Raw genomic sequence first — 20234 nt, forward strand, 5'->3', positions numbered from 1 at the left:
ACACAACACACAAAAACAAACCCTCACATAGGAGGTAAATGGCGACACAAGCCAGATTCTTTTTTTCTTTACAAAGTTCTATTGTTTGTTTTTTTTGTTTTTTTTTTAACTACTATACTATTATTTTTGGTCCGTTTTTAAGTGCACTCCATGAGAAAAATGGATGACGTCATTCAAAACGTACAATTTCTGCACTTCTATGTTGCTGCTTGCGTATGATTGGTCAGCCTCATACAGGAGGCAGAAGTACACGCCCCCCCAGTGAAAACTATCTAAAATCACCCACCTGGACTTAAATCATGAGGTGCCAAACAAATACTGAATGCTAATATCTATGCAACAGACAGGTGAAATAAAAACATAACGAAAAACTTTTCATTCCGCTCTGCAGAAAATTTTACATTGTATGCCCAGCAATAAAAATGTGGAGAAAGGTCGGTCCTCTTTAAATATGCACTGAAATGTCACTTCTTAGCACTAGCTGTAAAGCATCGTCCTTTGTGTGCTGTAAAATGCCCTTGTGACTACAATACCTGCTACAAAGCCCTGCTGTGCTCCCATGGGCAACAAATAGGCGCTCCACTGATACATCAGGCGGTACACACACGAGTGCGCCATCTAGTGCCCAGAGTAAGGTCCTACACCCACCACATTGCAGAACATGTAAGCGCTCACGTATATCATGAAGAAGGAGGGCGAAGACACTTGCGGCTGTTTACATTAAATCAGACGCAAACTGAGGACACCGGTGACATTTAAAATCTATTAAGTGCAGTAACAGGACATTCAGGTGTTTGCTCTCCTCTCCTGTTACCAAGTACTGAACCTCCTTGTTTCGTAATTAATAGCGAGTGAAATGCTGCCAATGTGGCCTTCATATTTGCACACTCTTCTGAAACCATTTATCCAAGCACATTAATGTCAACATTTCCCTGTTGTATGGCGGATATGCCACTGCAGACACTCTACCCTTCTAAACAAACAGTACCCCGTGTGCCGCCGTGTCTCTCCTAACCTGCACGAATACAAAAACTGACGGCTGGATGGCACGCCACCCCCTATCCTTCATCACTAAATATTTTTCCCACCCAAGATAAAATCACTGAAGCAGAGAAGAATACCAGTCATAAATGACCATATACATATCTAAATGGCAACTCAACAGCAACGCAACTACAGGAGAGACATAAGAGTCAAAAAGTTGCCAGAAAGTAACAATATTTATTGAAAAATAGATCACTAACTTTCACATAGAGAACTCACAATGTTACAACAATATAGCATACGGATTTATTATCATAGTGACTATATCCATGGATACAAAAAATGACCCAGGAAAACAAGACGGGACATATATTACTATAGCAGAATCAAGGTATTATGCAACGGACATCATGTCCATACATGACTCACAAGTATTACATGCATATACCTCAAATACATAGAGACTTTGCAAGTGGTGCATCATTAATAATAAACTCGTCCCATATACCTCTATGCAAGTGTGCCAAAAAATATGTAATGAAATAGGGGGATAATTACCCATAGGTATGAGTGTCCCGTCCAGGTCCTGGTCACCTTACTATGGATTCTTTACTGTAAGAGCAATGAGACTATGGATTCTTTACTGTAAGAGCAATGAGACTATGGATTCTTTACTGTAAGAGCAGTGAGACTATGGATTCCTTACTGTAAGAGCAGTGAGACTATGGATTCTTTACTGTAAGAGCAGTGAGACTATGGATTCCTTACTGTAAGAGCAGTGAGACTATGGATTCCTTACTGTAAGAGCAGTGAGACTATGGATTCCTTACTGTGAAAGCAGTGAGACTATGGATTCTTTACTGTAAGAGCAGTGAGACTATGGATTCCTTACTGTAAGAGCAATGAGACTATGGATTCTTTACTGTAAGAGCAGTGAGACTATGGATTCCTTACTGTAAGAGCAGTGAGACTATGGATTCTTTACTGTAAGAGCAGTGAGACTATGGATTCCTTACTGTAAGAGCAGTGAGACTATGGATTCCTTACTGTAAGAGCAGTGAGACTATGGATTCCTTACTGTGAAAGCAGTGAGACTATGGATTCTTTACTGTAAGAGCAATGAGACTATGGATTCTTTACTGTAAGAGCAATGAGACTATGGATTCCTTACTGTTCGAGCAGTGACGCTATGGATTCTTTACTGGGCTGTAAGAGCAATGAAACTATGAATGCCCCCTGTGGAAGCGGTAACGATTTGACGCGAAACGCGCCTTGGGGTAAGGTGACCAGGACCTGGACGGGACACTCATACCTATGGGTAGTTATCCCCCTATTTAATTACATATTTTTTGGCACACTTGCACAGAGGTATATGGGGACGAGTTTATTATTAATGATGCATCATTTGCAAAGTCTCTATATATTTGAGGTATATGCATGTAATACTTGCATTTGTTCCTCTTACCGTGCTTCTTACAATGTATATACGGCTTTTATGCCCCACTTCCGGTTTCGGACCTGTCCGATCTTCTGTAGTGCGCACGCGCCTGTTACTGCTTTTGGCGCATGCGCTTCCCCCTTTTTCCATTTTCCGGCGCTTTGCCACTCTTCCGGCCAGCGGACATAAAACGCCGCATGTGCCACCCACATGGCACACTCTTCCCACAGCGGTATTATCCCTGATATCTCCTAACAGTTACAGGTATGTGCGTTCTCTCCCCCTTCTCTTCTACTGTGGATATTTTACCTTGTCTTATAGCGGTCTTCTCTTCTATTTTTCAGCACGCTACCTATCACCAGTATACAGGTAAAACTGCACTGGGACTTGGTGCTTTCCCCTATGTGATTTTTTTACCTCTTTTCTGATCCTGGTTTTTCCCTTAATGCTTCCCGCATCTTGGATCTGTCTGATTGCGGGACCAGAGCTCTGGTCTCTATATATATGCTGGTATTTCCCGTTATATATTACATGTTATGTTATATGTTGTTTTCATATTATATTATGCCAGGGGGACTCATACTTTGGTCATACATGCCTTTATGTGATCTAGTTATGTTCTTTTTTTTGGTTTACATATTTTCCAATTTTGATAAAGTACATATTATGTCATGTGTATTTAGTCTTATTATTAACTTTGTGTATGTTTTGTTTATAGATAAATTTCCTTGACAAAGGCCTGACGGCCGAAACGTCGGTTTCTTTTCTGTATGACTGATCATAAATAAAAAGTGAATTCTAATGATTTTCCTTGCCTCAGGTTTATCTATTTTGATACTTGTGAGTGATGTATGGAATTGATGTCCGTTGCATAATACCTTAATTCTGCTGTAGTAATATATGTCCCGTCTTGTTTTCCTGGGTCATTTTTTGCATCCATGGATATAGTCACTATGATAATAAATCCATATACTATATTGTTGTAACATTGTGAATTCTCTATGTGAAAGTTAGTCATCTATTTTTCAATAAATATTGTTACTTTCTGGCAACTTGTGGACTCTTATGTCTCTTCTGTAATTGCATAAATCACTGAAGGTAGACTTAAGTCCATTGAGGTCAGCCTATAACCCAACATGTTGATCAAGAGGAAGGCAAAAACCCCATGGGTCAGACACTAATGGCTCCACATTAGGGGGAAATTTCCTTCCTGACTTCACACAGCAATCAGACTAGTTCTCTGGATCAACGCCCCATCACAGAATCCAGTTCCCATAACCTGTAATATTGCATTTATCAAGAAAGGCATCCAGGCCCCTCTTGAATTTTAGCAGTGAATCAACCATTATAACATCATGTGCTCGAACAGTAAGGAATCCATAGTCTCACTGTTCTTACAGTAAAGAATCCATAGTCTCACTGCTCTTACAGTAAAGAATCCATAGTCTAATTGCTCTTACAGTAAAGAATCCATAGTCTCACTGCTGGCACTGTAAATAATCCATAGTCTCACTGCTCTTACAGTAAAGAAACCATAGTCTCACTGCTCTTACAGTAAAGAATCCAGAAATTCACTGCTCGCACAGTAAACAATCCATAGTCTCACTGCTCGCACAGCAAAGAATCCATAGTCTCACTGCTCTTACAGTAAAGAATCCATAAATTCACTGCTCGCACAGTAAACAATCCATAGTCTCACTGCTTGCACAGTAAAGAATCCATAGTCTCACTGCTTACACAGCAAAGACTCGATAGTCTCATTGTTCGCACAGTAAAGAATCCATAGTCTCACTGCTCGCACAGTAAAGAATCCATAGTCTCATTGCTCTTACAGTAAAGAATCCATAGTCTCACTGCTCTTATATTAAAGAATCCATAAATTCACTGTTCGCACAGTAAAAAATCCATAGTCTTATTGCTCACACAGTAAAGAATCCATAGTCTCACTGCTCGCACAGTAAAGAATCCATAAATTCACTGCTTGGACAGTAAAGAATCCATAGTCTCACTGTTCTTACAGTAAAGAATCCATAGTCTCACTGTTCTTACAGTAAAGAATCCAGTCTTACTGCTCACACAGCAAAGAATCCATATTCTCATTGTTCGCACAGTAAAGAATCCATAGTCTCACTGTTCTTACAGTAAAGAATCCAGTCTTACTGCTCACACAGCAAAGAATCCATAGTCTCATTGTTCGCACAGTAAAGAATCCATAGTCTCATTGCTCTTACAGTAAAGAATCCATAGTCTCACGGCTCTTACAGTAAAGAATCCATAGTCTCACTGCTCTTACAGTAAAGAATCCATAAATTCACTGCTTGCACAGTAAAGAATCCATAGTCATACTGCTTGCACAGTAAATAATCTATAGTCTCACTGCTCGCACAGTAAAGAATCCATAGTCAAACTGCAAGCAAAGCAAAGAATCCATACTCTCACGGCTCGCAGAGTAAAGAATCCATAGTCTCACTGCTCGCACAGTAAAGAATCCATAGTCACACTGCTCGCACAGTAAAGAATCCATAGTCACACTGCTCGCACAGTAAAGAATCCATAGCCTCACTGCTCGAACAGAAAATAATCCATAGTCTCACTGCTCTTGCAGTAAAGAATCCATAGTGTCATTGCTCACACAGTAAAGAATCCATAATCTCATTGCTCTTACAGTAAAGAATCCATAGTCTCACTGCTCGCACAGTAAAGAATCCATAGTCTCACTGCTAGCACAGTAAAGAATCCATAGTCTCACTTACACAGTCTTTACTTACACAGTAAAAAATCCATAGTATAACAGCTTGCACAGTAAAGAATCCATAGTCTCACTGCTTGCACAGCAAAGAATCCACAGGCTCACAGCTCGCACAGTATAAAATCCATAGTCTCACTCCTTGTAAAAGCAAAGAATCCATAGCCTCACTGCTCGAACAGTAAGGAATCCATAGTCTCACTGCTCGCACAGTAAAGAATCCATAGTCTCACTGCTCGCACAGCAAAGAATCCATAGTCTCACTGCTCGCACAGCAAATCCATACTCTCACTGCGCACACAGTAAAGAATCCATAATCTCACTGCTCGCACAGTAAAGAATCCATAGTATCACTGCTCGCACAGTAAAGAATCCACAGTCTCACTGCTTGCACAGTAAAGAATCCATAGACTCACTGCTCGAACAGTAAGGAATCCATAGTGTCACTGCTCTTATAATAAAGAATCCATAGTGTCATTGCTCTTACAGTAAAGAATCCATATTCTCACTGCTCATACAGTAAAGAATCCACAGTCTCATTGCTCTTACAGTAAAGAATCCATAGTCACACTGCTCGTACAGTAAAGATTACATAGTCTCACTGCTCGTACAGTAAGGAATCCAGAGTCTCAGTGCTTGCACAGTAAAGAATCTATAGTCTCACTGCTTGCACAGTAAAGAATCCATAGTCACACTGCTCGCACAGCAAACAATCCATACTCTCACTGCTCGCACAGTAAAGAATCCATAGTCTCACTGCTCTTACAGTAAATAATCCATAGTCTCACTTACACAGTGTTTACTGTGCAAGCTGTGATACTATGGATTTTTTACTGTGTAAGTAAAGAATCCATAGTCTCATTACTCGCACAGTAAAGAATCCATAGTCTCACTGCTTGCACAGCAAAGAATCCACAGGCTCACAGCTCGCACAGTATAAAATCCATAGTCTCACTCCTTGTAAAGCAAAGAATCCATAGCCTCACTGCTTGAACAGTAAGGAATCCATAGTCTCACTGCTCGCACAGTAAAGAATCCATAGTCTCACTGCTCGCACAGCAAAGAATCCATAGTCTCACTGCTCGCACAGCAAATCCATACTCTCACTGCTCACACAGTAAAGAATCCATAGTCTCACTGCTCGCACAGTAAAGAATACATAGCCTCACGGCTTGCACAGTAAAGAATACATAGCCTCACGGCTTGCACAGTAAAGAATCCACAGGCTCACTGCTCGCACAGTGTAAAATCCATAGTCTCACTCCTTGTAAAGCAAAGAATCCATAGTCTCACTGCTCGCACAGTAAAGAATCCATAGTTTCACTGCTCGCACAGCAAAGAATCCAGTCTCATTGCTCGCTCAGTAAAGAATCCATGATCTCACTGCTCGCACAGTAAATAATCCATAGTCTCACTGCTCGCACAGTAAAGAATCTATAGTCTCACTGCTTGCACAGTAAAGAATCTATAGTCTCACTGCTCGCACAGTAAAGAATCCATAGTCTCACTGCTCGCACAGCAAAGAATCCATAGTCTCACTGCTCGCACAGCAAATCCATACTCTCACTGCTCACACAGTAAAGAATCCATAGTCTCACTGCTCGCACAGTAAAGAATCCATAGTATCACTGCTTGCACAGTAAAGAATCCACAGTCTCACTGCTTGCACAGTAAAGAATCCATAGCCTCACTGCTCGAACAGTAAGGAATCCATAGTCTCACTGCTCTTACAATAAAGAATCCATAGTGTCATTGCTCTTACAGTAAAGAATCCATAGTCTCACTGCTCATACAGTAAAGAATCCATAGTCTCATTGCTCCTACAGTAAAGAATCCATAGTCTCACTGCTTGCAAAGTAAAGAATTCACAGGCTCACTGTTTGCACAGTATAGAATCCATAGTCTTACTGCTCGCACAGTAAAGAATCCATAGCCTCACTGCTCGCACAGTAAAGAATCCATAGTCTCACTGCTCGCACAGTAAAGAATCCATAGTCACACTGCTCGCACAGTAAAGAATCCATAGTCTCACTGTTCTTACAGTAAAGAATCCAGTCTTACTGCTCACACAGCAAAGAATCCATAGTCTCATTGTTCGCACAGTAAAGAATCCATAGTCTCATTGCTCTTACAGTAAAGAATCCGTAGTCTCACGGCTCTTACAGTAAAGAATCCATAAATTCACTGCTTGCACAGTAAAGAATCCATAGTCATACTGCTTGCACAGTAAATAATCTATAGTCTCACTGCTCGCACAGTAAAGAATCCATAGTCAAACTGCAAGCAAATCAAAGAATCCATACTCTCACGGCTCGCAGAGTAAAGAATCCATAGTCTCACTGCTCGCACAGTAAAAAATCCATAGTCAAACTGCTCGCACAGTAAAGAATCCATAGTCACACTGCTCGCACAGTAAAGAATCCATAGCCTCACTGCTCGAACAGAAAAGAATCCATAGTCTCACTGCTCTTGCAGTAAAGAATCCATAGTCTCATTGCTCACACAGTAAAGAATCCATAATCTCATTGCTCTTACAGTAAAGAATCCATAGTCTCATTGCTCTTACAGTAAAGAATCCATAGTCTCACTGCTCGCACAGTAAAGAATCCATAGTCTCACTGCTAGCACAGTAAAGAATCCATAGTCTCACTTACACAGTCTTTACTTACACAGTAAAAAATCCATAGTATAACAGCTTGCACAGTAAAGAATCCATAGTCTCATTACTCGCACAGTAAAGAATCCATAGTCTCACTGCTGGCACAGCAAAGAATCCACAGGCTCACAGCTCGCACAGTATAAAATCCATAGTCTCACTCCTTGTAAAGCAAAGAATCCATAGCCTCACTGCTCGAACAGTAAGGAATCCATAGTCTCACTGCTCGCACAGTAAAGAATCCACAGTCTCACTGCTTGCACAGTAAAGAATCCATAGCCTCACTGCTCGAACAGTAAGGAATCCATAGTGTCACTGCTCTTACAATAAAGAATCCATAGTGTCATTGCTCTTACAGTAAAGAATCCATATTCTCACTGCTCAAACAGTAAAGAATCCACAGTCTCATTGCTCTTACAGTAAAGAATCCATAGTCACACTGCTCGTACAGTAAAGATTACATAGTCTCACTGCTCGTACAGTAAGGAATCCAGAGTCTCAGTGCTTGCACAGTAAAGAATCTATAGTCTCACTGCTTGCACAGTAAAGAATCCATAGTCACACTGCTCGCACAGCAAACAGTCCATACTCTCACTGCTCGCACAGTAAAGAATTCATAGTCTCACTGCTCTTACAGTAAATAATCCATAGTCTCACTTAGGCTACGTTCACATTTGCGGTGTGCGCCGCAGCGTCGTCGCCGCAACGCACAACGCAAACAAAAACGCAGTTGCGTTTTGAACAAAAAACACAGCGTTTTGCGCCGCATGCGCCCCCCCAAAGTCTAGACAATGTTTTGCATTTTTTATTGGAAAACGCATGCGTCGCACAACGCACAACGACGCAAGTACTTGCGTCGTCTGCGTTGTCAATACAAGTCAATGGGAAAAAAGGCGCATCGACGACGCAAAAACGACGCAAACACGACGCATGCGTTTTTTAAAAAGTCTGCGCCGTCAAAAAAATGCAACATGTTGCGTTTGCCGCGCCCTGACAGGTGCGCCCTAACGCCGCATGCGGCGTACAACGCACCAAAACGCATGACAACGCATGTACATGCGGCGCCATGCGGCCCCAATGTTAAAGATAGGGCCGCACGACGCATGCGTTTTGTTGCGGCGACGACGCTGCGGCGCACACCGCAAATGTGAACGTAGCCTTACACAGTCTTTACTGTGCAAGCTGTGATACTATGGATTTTTTACTGTGTAAGTAAAGAATCCATAGTCTCATTACTCGCACAGTAAAGAATCCATAGTCTCACTGCTTGCACAGCAAAGAATCCACAGGCTCACAGCTCGCACAGTATAAAATCCATAGTCTCACTCCTTGTAAAGCAAAGAATCCATAGCCTCACTGCTCGAACAGTAAGGAATCCATAGTCTCACTGCTCGCACAGTAAATAATCCATAGTCTCACTGCTCGCACAGCAAAGAATCCATAGTCTCACTGCTCGCACAGCAAATCCATACTCTCACTGCTCACACAGTAAAGAATCCATAGTCTCACTGCTCGCACAGTAAAGAATCCATAGTCTCACTGCTCTTACAGTAAAGAATACATAGCCTCACGGCTTGCACAGTAAAGAATACATAGCCTCAGGGCTTGCACAGTAAAGAATCCACAGGCTCACTGCTTGCACAGTAAAGAATCCACAGGCTCACTGCTCGCACAGTGTAAAATCCATAGTCTCACTCCTTGTAAAGCAAAGAATCCATAGTCTCACTGCTCGCACAGTAAAAAATCCATCGTCTCACTGCTAGGACACTAAAGAATCCATAGTCTCACTGCTTGCACAGTAAAGGATCCATAGTCACACTGCTCGCACAGTAAAGAATCCATAGTCACACTGCTCGCACAGTAAAGAATCTATAGTCTCACTGCTCGCACAGTAAAGAATCTATAGTCTCACTGCTCGCACAGTAAAGAATCCATAGTCTCACTGCTCGCACAGCAAAGAATCCATAGTCTCACTGCTCGCACAGCAAATCCATACTCTCACTGCTCACACAGTAAAGAATCCATAGTCTCACTGCTCGCACAGTAAAGAATCCATAGTATCACTGCTCGCACAGTAAAGAATCCACAGTCTCACTGCTTGCACAGTAAAGAATCCATAGCCTCACTGCTAGAACAGTAAGGAATCCATAGTCTCACTGCTCTTACAATAAAGAATCCATAGTGTCATTGCTCTTACAGTAAAGAATCCATAGTCTCACTGCTCATACAGTAAACAATCCATAGTCTCATTGCTCTTACAGTAAAGAATCCATAGTCTAACTGCTTGCAAAGTAAAGAATTCACAGGCTCACTGTTTGCACAGTATAGAATCCATAGTCTTACTGCTCGCACACTCACAGTAAAGAATCCATAGCCTCACTGCTGGCACAGTAAAGAATCCATAGTCTCACTGCTCGCACAGTAAAGAATCCATAGTCACACTGCTCGCACAGTAAAGAATCCATAGTCACATTGCTCGCACAGTAAACAATCCAGTCTCACTGCTCGCACAGTAAAGAATCTATAGTCTCACTGCTCGCACAGTAAAGAATCCATAGTCTCACTGCTCACACAGTAAATAATCCAGTCTCACTGCTCTTACAGTAAAGAATCCATAGCCTCACTGCTCGAACAGCAAAGCATCCAGTCTCATTGCTCGAACAGTAAAGAATCCATAGTCTCATTGCTCTTACAGTAAAGAATCCAGAGTCTCACTACTCGCACAGTAAAGAATCCATAATCTCATTGCTCTTACAGTAAAGAATCCATAGTCTCACTGCTTGTACAGTAAAGAATCCATAGTCTCACTGCTCTTACAGTAAAGAATCCATAGTCTCACTGCTCTTACAGTAAAGAATACATAGCCTCACGGCTTGCACAGTAAAGAGTCCACAGGCTCACTGCTCGCACAGTAAAGAATCCATAGTCTCACTGCTCACACAGCAAAGAATCCAGTCTCATTGCTCGCTCAGTAAAGAATCCATGATCTCACTGCTCGCACAGTAAATAATCCATAGTCTCACTGCTCGCACAGTAAAGAATCCATAGTCTCACTGCTCGCACAGTAAAGAATTCATAGTCTCACTGATCGAACAGTAAAGAATCCACAGTCTCACTGCTCGCACAGTAAAGAATTCATAGTCTCACTGCTCGCACAGTAAATAATCCATAGCGTCACTGCTCGCACAGTAAAGAATCTATAGTCTCATTGCTCGCACAGTAAAGAATCCATAGTGTCGTTGCTCGCACAGTAAAGAATCTGCATCTGTGATTATGCTTAAACCTTCATTCCTCTAGACCTACAGGATGCCTGCTTGTCTCTAAGTGTAAAAAAGATCAGTGTTAACTCGGAAGGCTGTGTTTGAGTCTTTTGGAGAAGGTTCACACCAATAAGATTTCCCTCACTGGGAGCTTCATGGTTGAGCAGCTGCATGCAGCCTTACATCACCAAGCAGAATTCCAAGAGTCGGATGGAGTGGTATAATGCTGCCGCCAATTCTGGACTCTGGAGCAGTGGAAGTGTGTTCTGTGCAGTGACAGATCACACTTCTGTATCTGGTGGTGCGTACACTAATCATAGAGGTCAGACACAGTGCGCACAGAGTGTAACCTTACTGATGGTCACTTCTTCCACACTGCTTTCTAATGGGAATTGTTGTTCTGACATGAAGATGAAAGGTGCCCCAGCATAAAATAAAAAGCTGGGTCACATAGGAAGATGGGAGTCCGCTGTGTTATCAACCGATGCACAAAAGGGCTCAGGTACATTTCCTAATCCAAAGTTCTATAATGCAGGTTGCCAGAAGTATACTCCAATATGTGGGCTGACAGCCTTACCCAGGACCACTGCGGTGATGGGGGCTTCATGCTGGTCTTTGTACACTCCTGTAATCCGCTTGCATCACTCCACATGTATCTGTCAGTCAATAGTCCCCTGCAAGACAAATTTATAATAAGAGCCCTATTCTCAAAATATTAAGTTAGCCTCCGGCCTCTATCTTTGGGATAGGAAAAGCTACTCTTAAGTGATTACGAGGGGTCCGAAAGCTGCAAAGACAAGATGGGGACCTAGAAGCTCTGTGGAGACCAGATTTGAATGCCGCAGACATTCACACGCTCGACCGCAGCTCCATTCATTGTCTATGAGACTGCTGGAAAGAGCGGCCTCTCCGGTAGTGCCAAAGACAATGACTGGAGCAGAGGTTGAGCGTGTGAATGTCTGCGGCATTCAAATCTGCTCTCTGCTGACCTGCAAGTTATCTATTCTCTGTATAGGAGATAGGTAAATTAGTATTCGTGATTGACTAAGTTATCCCCTATACAGAGGATAGAGAATAACTTGCTTGTCAACGGAGACCAGCTTTGAAGGCCGCAGACATTAACACGCACAACCTCTCCTCCAGTCATTGTCTATGGGACTACCGGAGAGGCAGCTCTTTCCGGCAGTCTCATAGACAATGAATGGAGCAGTGGTCGAGCGTGTGAATGTCTGCGGCAATCAAAACTGGTCTCCGTTAACCAGCAAGTTATTCTCTATCCTCTGTATAGGGGATAACTTCATAAATCAGGAATACTCATTTACCTAACAGAATTTTCGGACTAACCTCTGGACATCCAGCCCTGTTTGACATGAAAAAAGTAAACATTTTTCGTCATCCTTGCATTCAGAGACCTCTAACTTTTTTCATTTATCCATTGCCATAGCTGTAGAAGGGCTTTTTTGTTTGCTTTTTTATTTGTATATTTTAATATCTTAATACTGAGCCTCTTTTTTTTCTTTATCCTAAAAAAACAAACAGTAATTCTGTTATTGTAGTTTACGTTTTTCCTATGCTTCTTACTGTGCGGTAAAAATATTACATTATTTTTATGTTACGGGCTGGTGTGAACACAGCTATAACAAACATATATATAGGATTTCTATTTAACTTTTTCACAATTAAAACATGTTTGATAGAAAAAAAATACATTCAAAGTTTTGTTGTTTATTTATTTATTTTTTAAGAGGTTTATTTTTATGAAACTTTATTGAATTTTCTTTTAATTTTTCTTGTCCAATTTGGGACTTGAACCGACCATCCTTTCATCGCTTCTTTAAAAGGGGTATTCCCATCTCCAAGATCCTTTCATATTATTTCTGAATCAGTGCTACCATCTAGTGCTGACAAAGTGTATTAACCTTTCGTTAGTTGCGCCAAATGATTTATAAGATTAGTCGTTTGGGTCCCTGGAGTTTTCATTTAAAAAAACCCCAATATTTATCCCCTTCACAACCTTGCGATAAGTAATTCTGTCATTTTTTTTTTGTTCCGCCATTTTACGATCGGATTAATGTATTTTATATTTTGATAGATCGGGTGATTCTGAACACAGCGATATCAAAGATGTGTATTTTTTATATATTTTTTTAATTGTTTCATTTTTAATGTGGCAAAAGGGGAGTGATTTGAACTTTTGTGTTTTTTTAATTTTCTTCATATTTTGAGAACCTTTGTTTTTTACTTTTATACTTAATTTAATAGTGCCTTGAGGAGACTTGAATCAGCAATCATCAGTCCTGCTACGTATAGCAAAAATCACCACCTCCTATGAATGCCGACCACAAACCGACGTTCGTAGGAGATTCACAATGACAGGCACGGGGGTCTTCTGCAGATCTCCGGCTGTTGTGACAACACATTGGCACCCCGTGATCATGTGACAGGAGCGCCGATGTGATGTGCTGAGAAAGCAAGGCAGCCCAACTAGGAATCTACTGAAACAGATGGTTACCTACCTTCAATCTTTGCTGAAATATGACAGAACAAAATTTCTTGGGATCCCAAGGACCTCACGTGACTAATTGAAGGTTAAAGGGAATCTGTCAGCAGGTTTTTTGCTATGTAATCTGACAAAAGCATGATGAAGGGGCAGAGACCCTGATTCCAGCGATGTATCACTTACTTTACTGGGTGCAGCAGTTGTTATAGATTCACAGTTTTCTCAGCTGTGGATCTAGCAGAGCTCGAATGCTGAGCTGTGTATAACCCCGCCCACACCAGTGAGTAGCAGCTCTCTGCCAATCAGAGGTGAGGGTGTGGCTGGACTAGAAGGCACCAGACACCTAGTCCTCTAGTAATAATCTGCTGATAAAACACTGGTTTTATTGAAACAGCAAAACGCAGCCCAGTAAGTGACACATCGCTGTAATCAGCGTCTCTGCCCCTACATCATGGTGGTCTCAGATTACATACCAAAAACCTGGTGACAGATTCACTTTAAGAATAAAACTAAAATAAGTAGATTTCACTGCCCCATTGGGTTGGATAAAATACTCACGTGCTGCTGTATCCAGTGATTGGATTCCATCTCTGGTTTTCGTAGATGTAAACACACGTCGTGTCAGACTGGGGAAAAATGTTATTTGTGCTGCTGTCCAACCCTGGAAGAAAAAGGGAAAATATAAAGGATTTTGTTAGTAGTAGAGAGAACATAACTGACATAGTAAATTACATGATGACAGAGAGCATCTGACACTGCGCTCATGCTGCTGTGATCACAGGACTTTATTAACTAGCAAGTTCCCGCAGACACAGAGACAGCTTGTCATTCCCTGTCGGGGTAGGATATTTAAAATGTCCTCTCTTTTTTTACTATTCCAGTATAAAACTAATAAATTATTACAGTTGGTCACATCATTAATAAATATTAACTCAGCCCCGTACCTTGCATGAATCCGCCACCATAGCCTCCAGTATAAACCCATGCAGTGAGATCATAACTGATGCCCCACACAACACCACAGCTGCTGCTCTCCGCCAGCTTCAGGTGTCCTCCTATTTGACGCCAAAACCTGCAAATTAATAGCAATTTCCCATTATCCAAACATATTAATATATATTGAGAAGAAAAAAGAGTCACATGCAAAAATAAACACTTGCAGAAATGTAGCTTAGTGTAGTGGAATCTATGTTCTTACACATTATGTTACCTATGACACAAAAGAAGGGACCTCATACCCACAGAGTATATTCCCTAAAAATGATTTCTATGAAATAGTAGATTAAAACTGCAAAGAACACTAAAAACACAGAGGCTGCTGAACATGAATGCAGGGAAAACACTCACCAAGAAAAAGGTGCAACAAATACTAATGCATAATATATTTGCATTAAAATGGCCTGTCTAAATGTAGAAAGTAGTAAGGAGGGCAAGTTACCCAAACAATCTGAACAAAAGTGGCCCAAGTGCAGGAAAAGTACTTACAAGTGTAGATGCAGCTCTTTAGAGCGTCCCCACCTCCCCTGATGAAGACTTAACGAAACGTGCGTTGGGGCGGTGGTGACACTCTAAAGAGCGAATTTTCAGAATTTTTTTATACCACCTAAATAAAACACTGCACATGTTTGGTATCTGCATACTCGTAAGGACCTGGAGAATCATACTGCCAGGTCAGTTTTACTACATAGTTAAGAAGGCAAATAAAATACACAAAAACAAATTGTGGAATTGCACCTTTTTTGGCAATTTCAATACACTTGGATTTTTTTTCCCCTTTTCCAGTAGACTATATGGTAAAATATATGGACAGACAAATAAAAAAACGGTATGGCTCATGGAAGAAGTGGAGGAAAAAAATAAAAAAATAAAAATTGTCGTATAGTGAAGGGGCTAAAGATCTTTGAATGATAACCACCACTGTTTTAGGGGATGGGGGGCAAACTCTGAGCAGAATCGTCCACTCTGGACAATATCCTCGCATGCGCGGATCCAGGTGCAATCAATATACAGATATGAAGCCGTGCATGGTAGGAGGAAGCCATTATGCCACGGATCCTTCCATAACACTTACATCTGGTCACACAATCGTCCGCTCGTCAGAAACTCCAGGTCTGATGACGGCTCACTCACAAATATGTCTCCTTTACAGGTAACTGACCAGATTGCCTGCGGAGAAGGAGGACCTTGCACTTTTCTAATTTCACAGCAAGACCTACTTAAAAGACTGAGCTGTAAAATAAGAAATAAGAAAGAAAAATTAATGTCTAAAGATTAAAAAGCAAAGAAACAACACACATAAAAAAAAATCATTTTAATGTCAGATTATGTGTGCTTCATGTAAATCACTCGCCAAGAGTCACCTGGGCGGAGTCAGTGTGTTGAAAAGTCAGTGTCCTGGCTGTTGTGACCTACAATCTGATTGACTTGTCTACCAAGTGGGATGTCTATGTCCAACAAAGCAGATGGGAGTGATAACAACCAGCACACTGTGACTCCTCGGCACACCGACACCGCTGGAGGCGGCGCATGCGCAGATTGAGATCTTGGCTCCTGAGATCACAATTTGCGCATGCGTCGCCGGAGACTGCCCATGCTGCGCACTCCTCGTCTATGAGGCTGGTCCAACAAGTCAAATGCCGCTGTCAATCTATGACCACAGCATCTACAGCGCTGTGGCAGGGGGACACACTGTACTATGCGTCCATCGACACTTCCATGATGTGATAGCAGGGCACACATTGATTGCCATTATGGCCAGGGGTCTGCTAAAGACCCTTGTGAATGTCAAGACGGTACTCCTGTACAACCATGATTTTTGCTATATACATCAATACTGTTGTATTCTTGTATACAGCACAAGTGATCGGATGATCGCAGTCTCAAGTCCCCAAAGGGGACTAATAAATACAGTAAAAAGTTAGAAAATTTTGAAAAAAAAATATATACAAACGATTAAATCAACCCCCTCTTTTCACCCATTAAAAATTAAGAAATGAGAAAAAAAAATTCAAAAGGCCAGAATTGCATTTTTTTGGCAGCCGCAACAACACAAAGAAATGTAATAACAGGCGATCAAAACATCACATCTAGCGGAAAAATGATAGCAATAAAAATCAATGACATGGGCAGAAAAAACAAGCCCTCAGAGCCATATCCCAAAAATGCAAAATGTTACGGGGCTCTTGCAAAATGGTGTCACCTAGTGAATTTTTATGTTTTTTTTTTTCACAAATGTTGGAATTTTTTATCCCCCCTTCTATAAAACCAAAACTATGCATGTTTAGTTTCTCCGTAATTGTACTCACCTGGAGAGTCATACTGCCTCATAATTTTTACTGTAAAATCAATGCTGTAAATAAAATAAAAAAACTCCAAAAATTGCGGAATAGCTTTTTTTTTTTTTAATATTCCGCCACACTTGGATTTTTTTCCCACTTTCCAGATGATATAATATATGGTATCATTCGAAAGTACAACTTTTCTGGCAAAAAATAAGCCGTCGCCCGGCGCTTGCTCTTACCCAGTCGTGCATCTCCTGCTCGGTGGCAGCAGCGAGGCGCACCGGCCACCTCTGCTTCGTCTTCTCAGAGGTGTATATGGCGAAGGAGTGCTTCGCGTCGTTCAGGACTGGCACTAGAATTGTGACTTCATTGAGAAATAAGTGCAAATACTGAAAAGGAAGCACATAGAGAGGTGTTAGTAAGGAGTGCGAAACTGACTGCCGACACCCCCCCACCAAGCAATTGCCAGAACTGGGGGCTTCTTTCTGGTGTATGATCGCCCCGCTACAGTATACGGTTAGCCCCATCTAGTGGTGGCTGCCGGAAGCCACAATTTATCTTTTACATTGATGACTTGATATATTAGAACATGGCTTCTTGATACATCCCTATTCTTTCAATTACCGCAGACCATTGGGAGCATTTACCTTTTTCTCCTCGTAGTGAGTGTAGTAAATAAAGAGGATGCTGTCTATGGATCCATCATTGGCCGTCACCTGCTCAAGGGCCACCCGGACATCGATCCATTTGTAGGGTTTACAGTCTCTCCACCACTGTAACGCGCCTGTTTTCACCCACACGGACTGGAAAAAGGTAAGAGAGTATCATAAGGATTCAGAAATGTGAATAGGAAGGAATATTGGGTCAGAATAGCGATGGCTGGGTAAAGGGGGTGATCACCCATTTCTATAGGTTCGGTTATAGGCTATGGATATCATGAAGGGTAGAGTGGAGAAAGCATCTGGATGGCTGCATGTAATACCACATTTCTCCTGTAGTGGCCGCTGCAGGATAACAGCATATCCGATCTGATCCGCTCTTGGCACAATCATCTGATTGGCCCAAATATCAGCCATACCTGATCTATGGCGGGTTCGTAGTGTCGGAAACTGTCCAGTTCTCGCTTTGTGCGCTCGCTGAGCTGCTCGAATATCTGTTTCCTCCACACTGCGGTATTAGCCGGGGTGATAGACAATGACATTGATTGCATACTGGCGGTTAAACCTGGAACATTTGGAAATAGCACATAGCAAGATAACATGTAGGCTAGGGCTCAGCTACGGTCGCTCACAAATTGGGGTCAAATTGAAACATTACTGTGTCCTCATGGGGAAGAACACTGGCAACCATCGCAAAATGTATGAATGGTTGGAATTCTTGAGATCGTCATTAGCTGCCTGTGAGGGCAATGGGTAGGTATCACGCACCTGTCCTATTCATTATCTGTGGACGCGATCAGGGGTGTAACGATCATAGTCGCAGAGGTCAAGCCTGGGCCTGTGCGGGTGACGGGTCAACAGAATTTGTGTCCAGCTGAAGACTCATCAGGTCCATGCGTGGCAATACACGCAGCTGGCCAGTCAGAGACTTGCAGAAGACATTGCATGGTGGGGGAGTGGAGAGAAGGGGAGTACTGTCATTTTTTTTTTCTATGGGGTATTGTCAAGAGGAAGATGAGAGACACCAGACCCAACAATGCAGACGAGCTGAAGGCTGCTATCAAAGCAACCTGGGCTTCCATAGCCTCTCAGCAGTGCCACAGGCTGATCGCCTCCATGCCACGCTGCATTGATGCAGTAATTGATGCAAAAGGAGCCCCGACCAAGTATTGAGTGCATTTACTGAATTTATATTTCAGTACGCCAACATTTCAGATCTTAAAATCATTTTACAAGCTGGTGTTATAAAGTATTCTAATTTACTGAGATAATGACTTTTGGGTTTTCATTGGCTGTAAGCCAAAAACATCATTATCATTAACAGAAATAAAGACTTGGAATAGATCACTCTGTCTGTAATGACTCTATATAATATAGGAGTTTCACTTTTTGTATTGAAGAACTGAAATAAATTAACTTTTTGATGATATTCTAATTTTGTGAGAAGCCCCTGAATGTACCAGGATGGAGCCCAGAATAAGAGATATTATATATTATACATATACACACACATCATTATGGGACCAGGATGGGGAACATCTATACCAGGAAGGAGCCCAGGATAAGGGACATATAGACCAGGATGGGGGACATATATACTATGATGGACCAGGATGGGGGACATAACTACATAATGGGGTAAGGTGGTCGACTCGTATATTTTTAGAGAAATTAGAATGCTATAAAAGGCCCAACAGGTGAGGAGGCCCAGGTCTAAGTTTTGCACTGGGCCCATTGGACTTTAGTTGTGCCTCTGGAAGTGATATCACCAGTGCCGCTTACCTCTCAATGTGGTGGTGAGTGGCGCCGTCAGAACCCTTTGAAGTTTGCTGGGGAGCTATGGCCCCATATACATAAGGCTAAAATAGGTAAAACTCCAGTATACTGGCAGGATCGGCCCACAGTCTAATGTATATGGAGAGGGAAAGAGTCTCCCGACAGATGAAGGTGGGCAGAGAAGGGTTTGACTCGTTGGATTTACAATGGCCGGGAGATGAAAGGAGGATGGCATAGAGATCACAGGAGAGCTTGGCCGAGCCGAGTGTTCTTCTATAAGGAGGTGTCGGGACACATAGTTGTCAGATGACTGATCGCTCGGCTGACAGCTACTAAATGTGTGTGGGCTCAAACTCACTACGACTCGCAGATGACCCAAGATGTTGTAGCCCAATAACCACATTCTAAATTCTCGAGATAAAGCAGGACAATATAATGCCGATACCTGCTTGCCGAGTGAACCATTTAAGGGAGTTTTGAGAGTCTATGAGACAGCTTCCTCCAGAGACCCACGTCCACAGCGGAAATAGATCTCTTCCAAAAGTGTCTTCGGTTCCTTCAGGAAATGTCTCAAACACGGACAGGTTGGAGGCGTCATCTGCAGCTTGGAGTGAACTGATGCGAGCTTCTACCAGATCGATGCTGCTCCACTGGGGAGCTCTGGTCATCTTGGAGTGTGTGGGCGCCTCTTCACCACTGGGACCAGCATCTTCCTGGGGGTCCAGGGGAAGTTCTGCCCTTGGATTGACGATTTCTTTTCCGTCCAACGTACTGGAACCAAGATCTGGTATCTGCGCTAGTTCGGCTTCTGAATCTACATCGGACTGGATGACTGAATCTGTTTGACCCCTCACTTCATCTCCAAAGAAGCAGCCAGCACTAAAAGGAATAAAACATCTATTTTTGGGGTACTTCTTACCACCTATTAATAAAT

At 42.1% G+C, this 20234-nt stretch overlaps 1 protein-coding gene across 1 annotated transcript in view; it reads right to left on the reverse strand.

Annotated features, from left to right (window-relative positions):
* TECPR1 (tectonin beta-propeller repeat containing 1) overlaps positions 1 to 20234 on the reverse strand; it is a 56742-nt gene that overhangs the window by 16839 nt on the left and 19669 nt on the right. The window contains exons 10-17 of the mRNA XM_077274940.1: positions 19746 to 20179; positions 17944 to 18089; positions 17513 to 17668; positions 17105 to 17254; positions 15656 to 15813; positions 14529 to 14656; positions 14143 to 14245; positions 11662 to 11758 (exon numbers count right to left, since the gene is read on the reverse strand). Coding sequence (XP_077131055.1) covers positions 11662 to 11758; positions 14143 to 14245; positions 14529 to 14656; positions 15656 to 15813; positions 17105 to 17254; positions 17513 to 17668; positions 17944 to 18089; positions 19746 to 20179 — 1372 coding nt within the window. The remainder of the gene's footprint in view (positions 1 to 11661; positions 11759 to 14142; positions 14246 to 14528; positions 14657 to 15655; positions 15814 to 17104; positions 17255 to 17512; positions 17669 to 17943; positions 18090 to 19745; positions 20180 to 20234) is intronic.

Source organism: Ranitomeya variabilis, chromosome 7 (genome assembly GCF_051348905.1).
Source record: "Ranitomeya variabilis isolate aRanVar5 chromosome 7, aRanVar5.hap1, whole genome shotgun sequence".
Classification (NCBI taxonomy): domain Eukaryota; kingdom Metazoa; phylum Chordata; class Amphibia; order Anura; family Dendrobatidae; genus Ranitomeya; species Ranitomeya variabilis.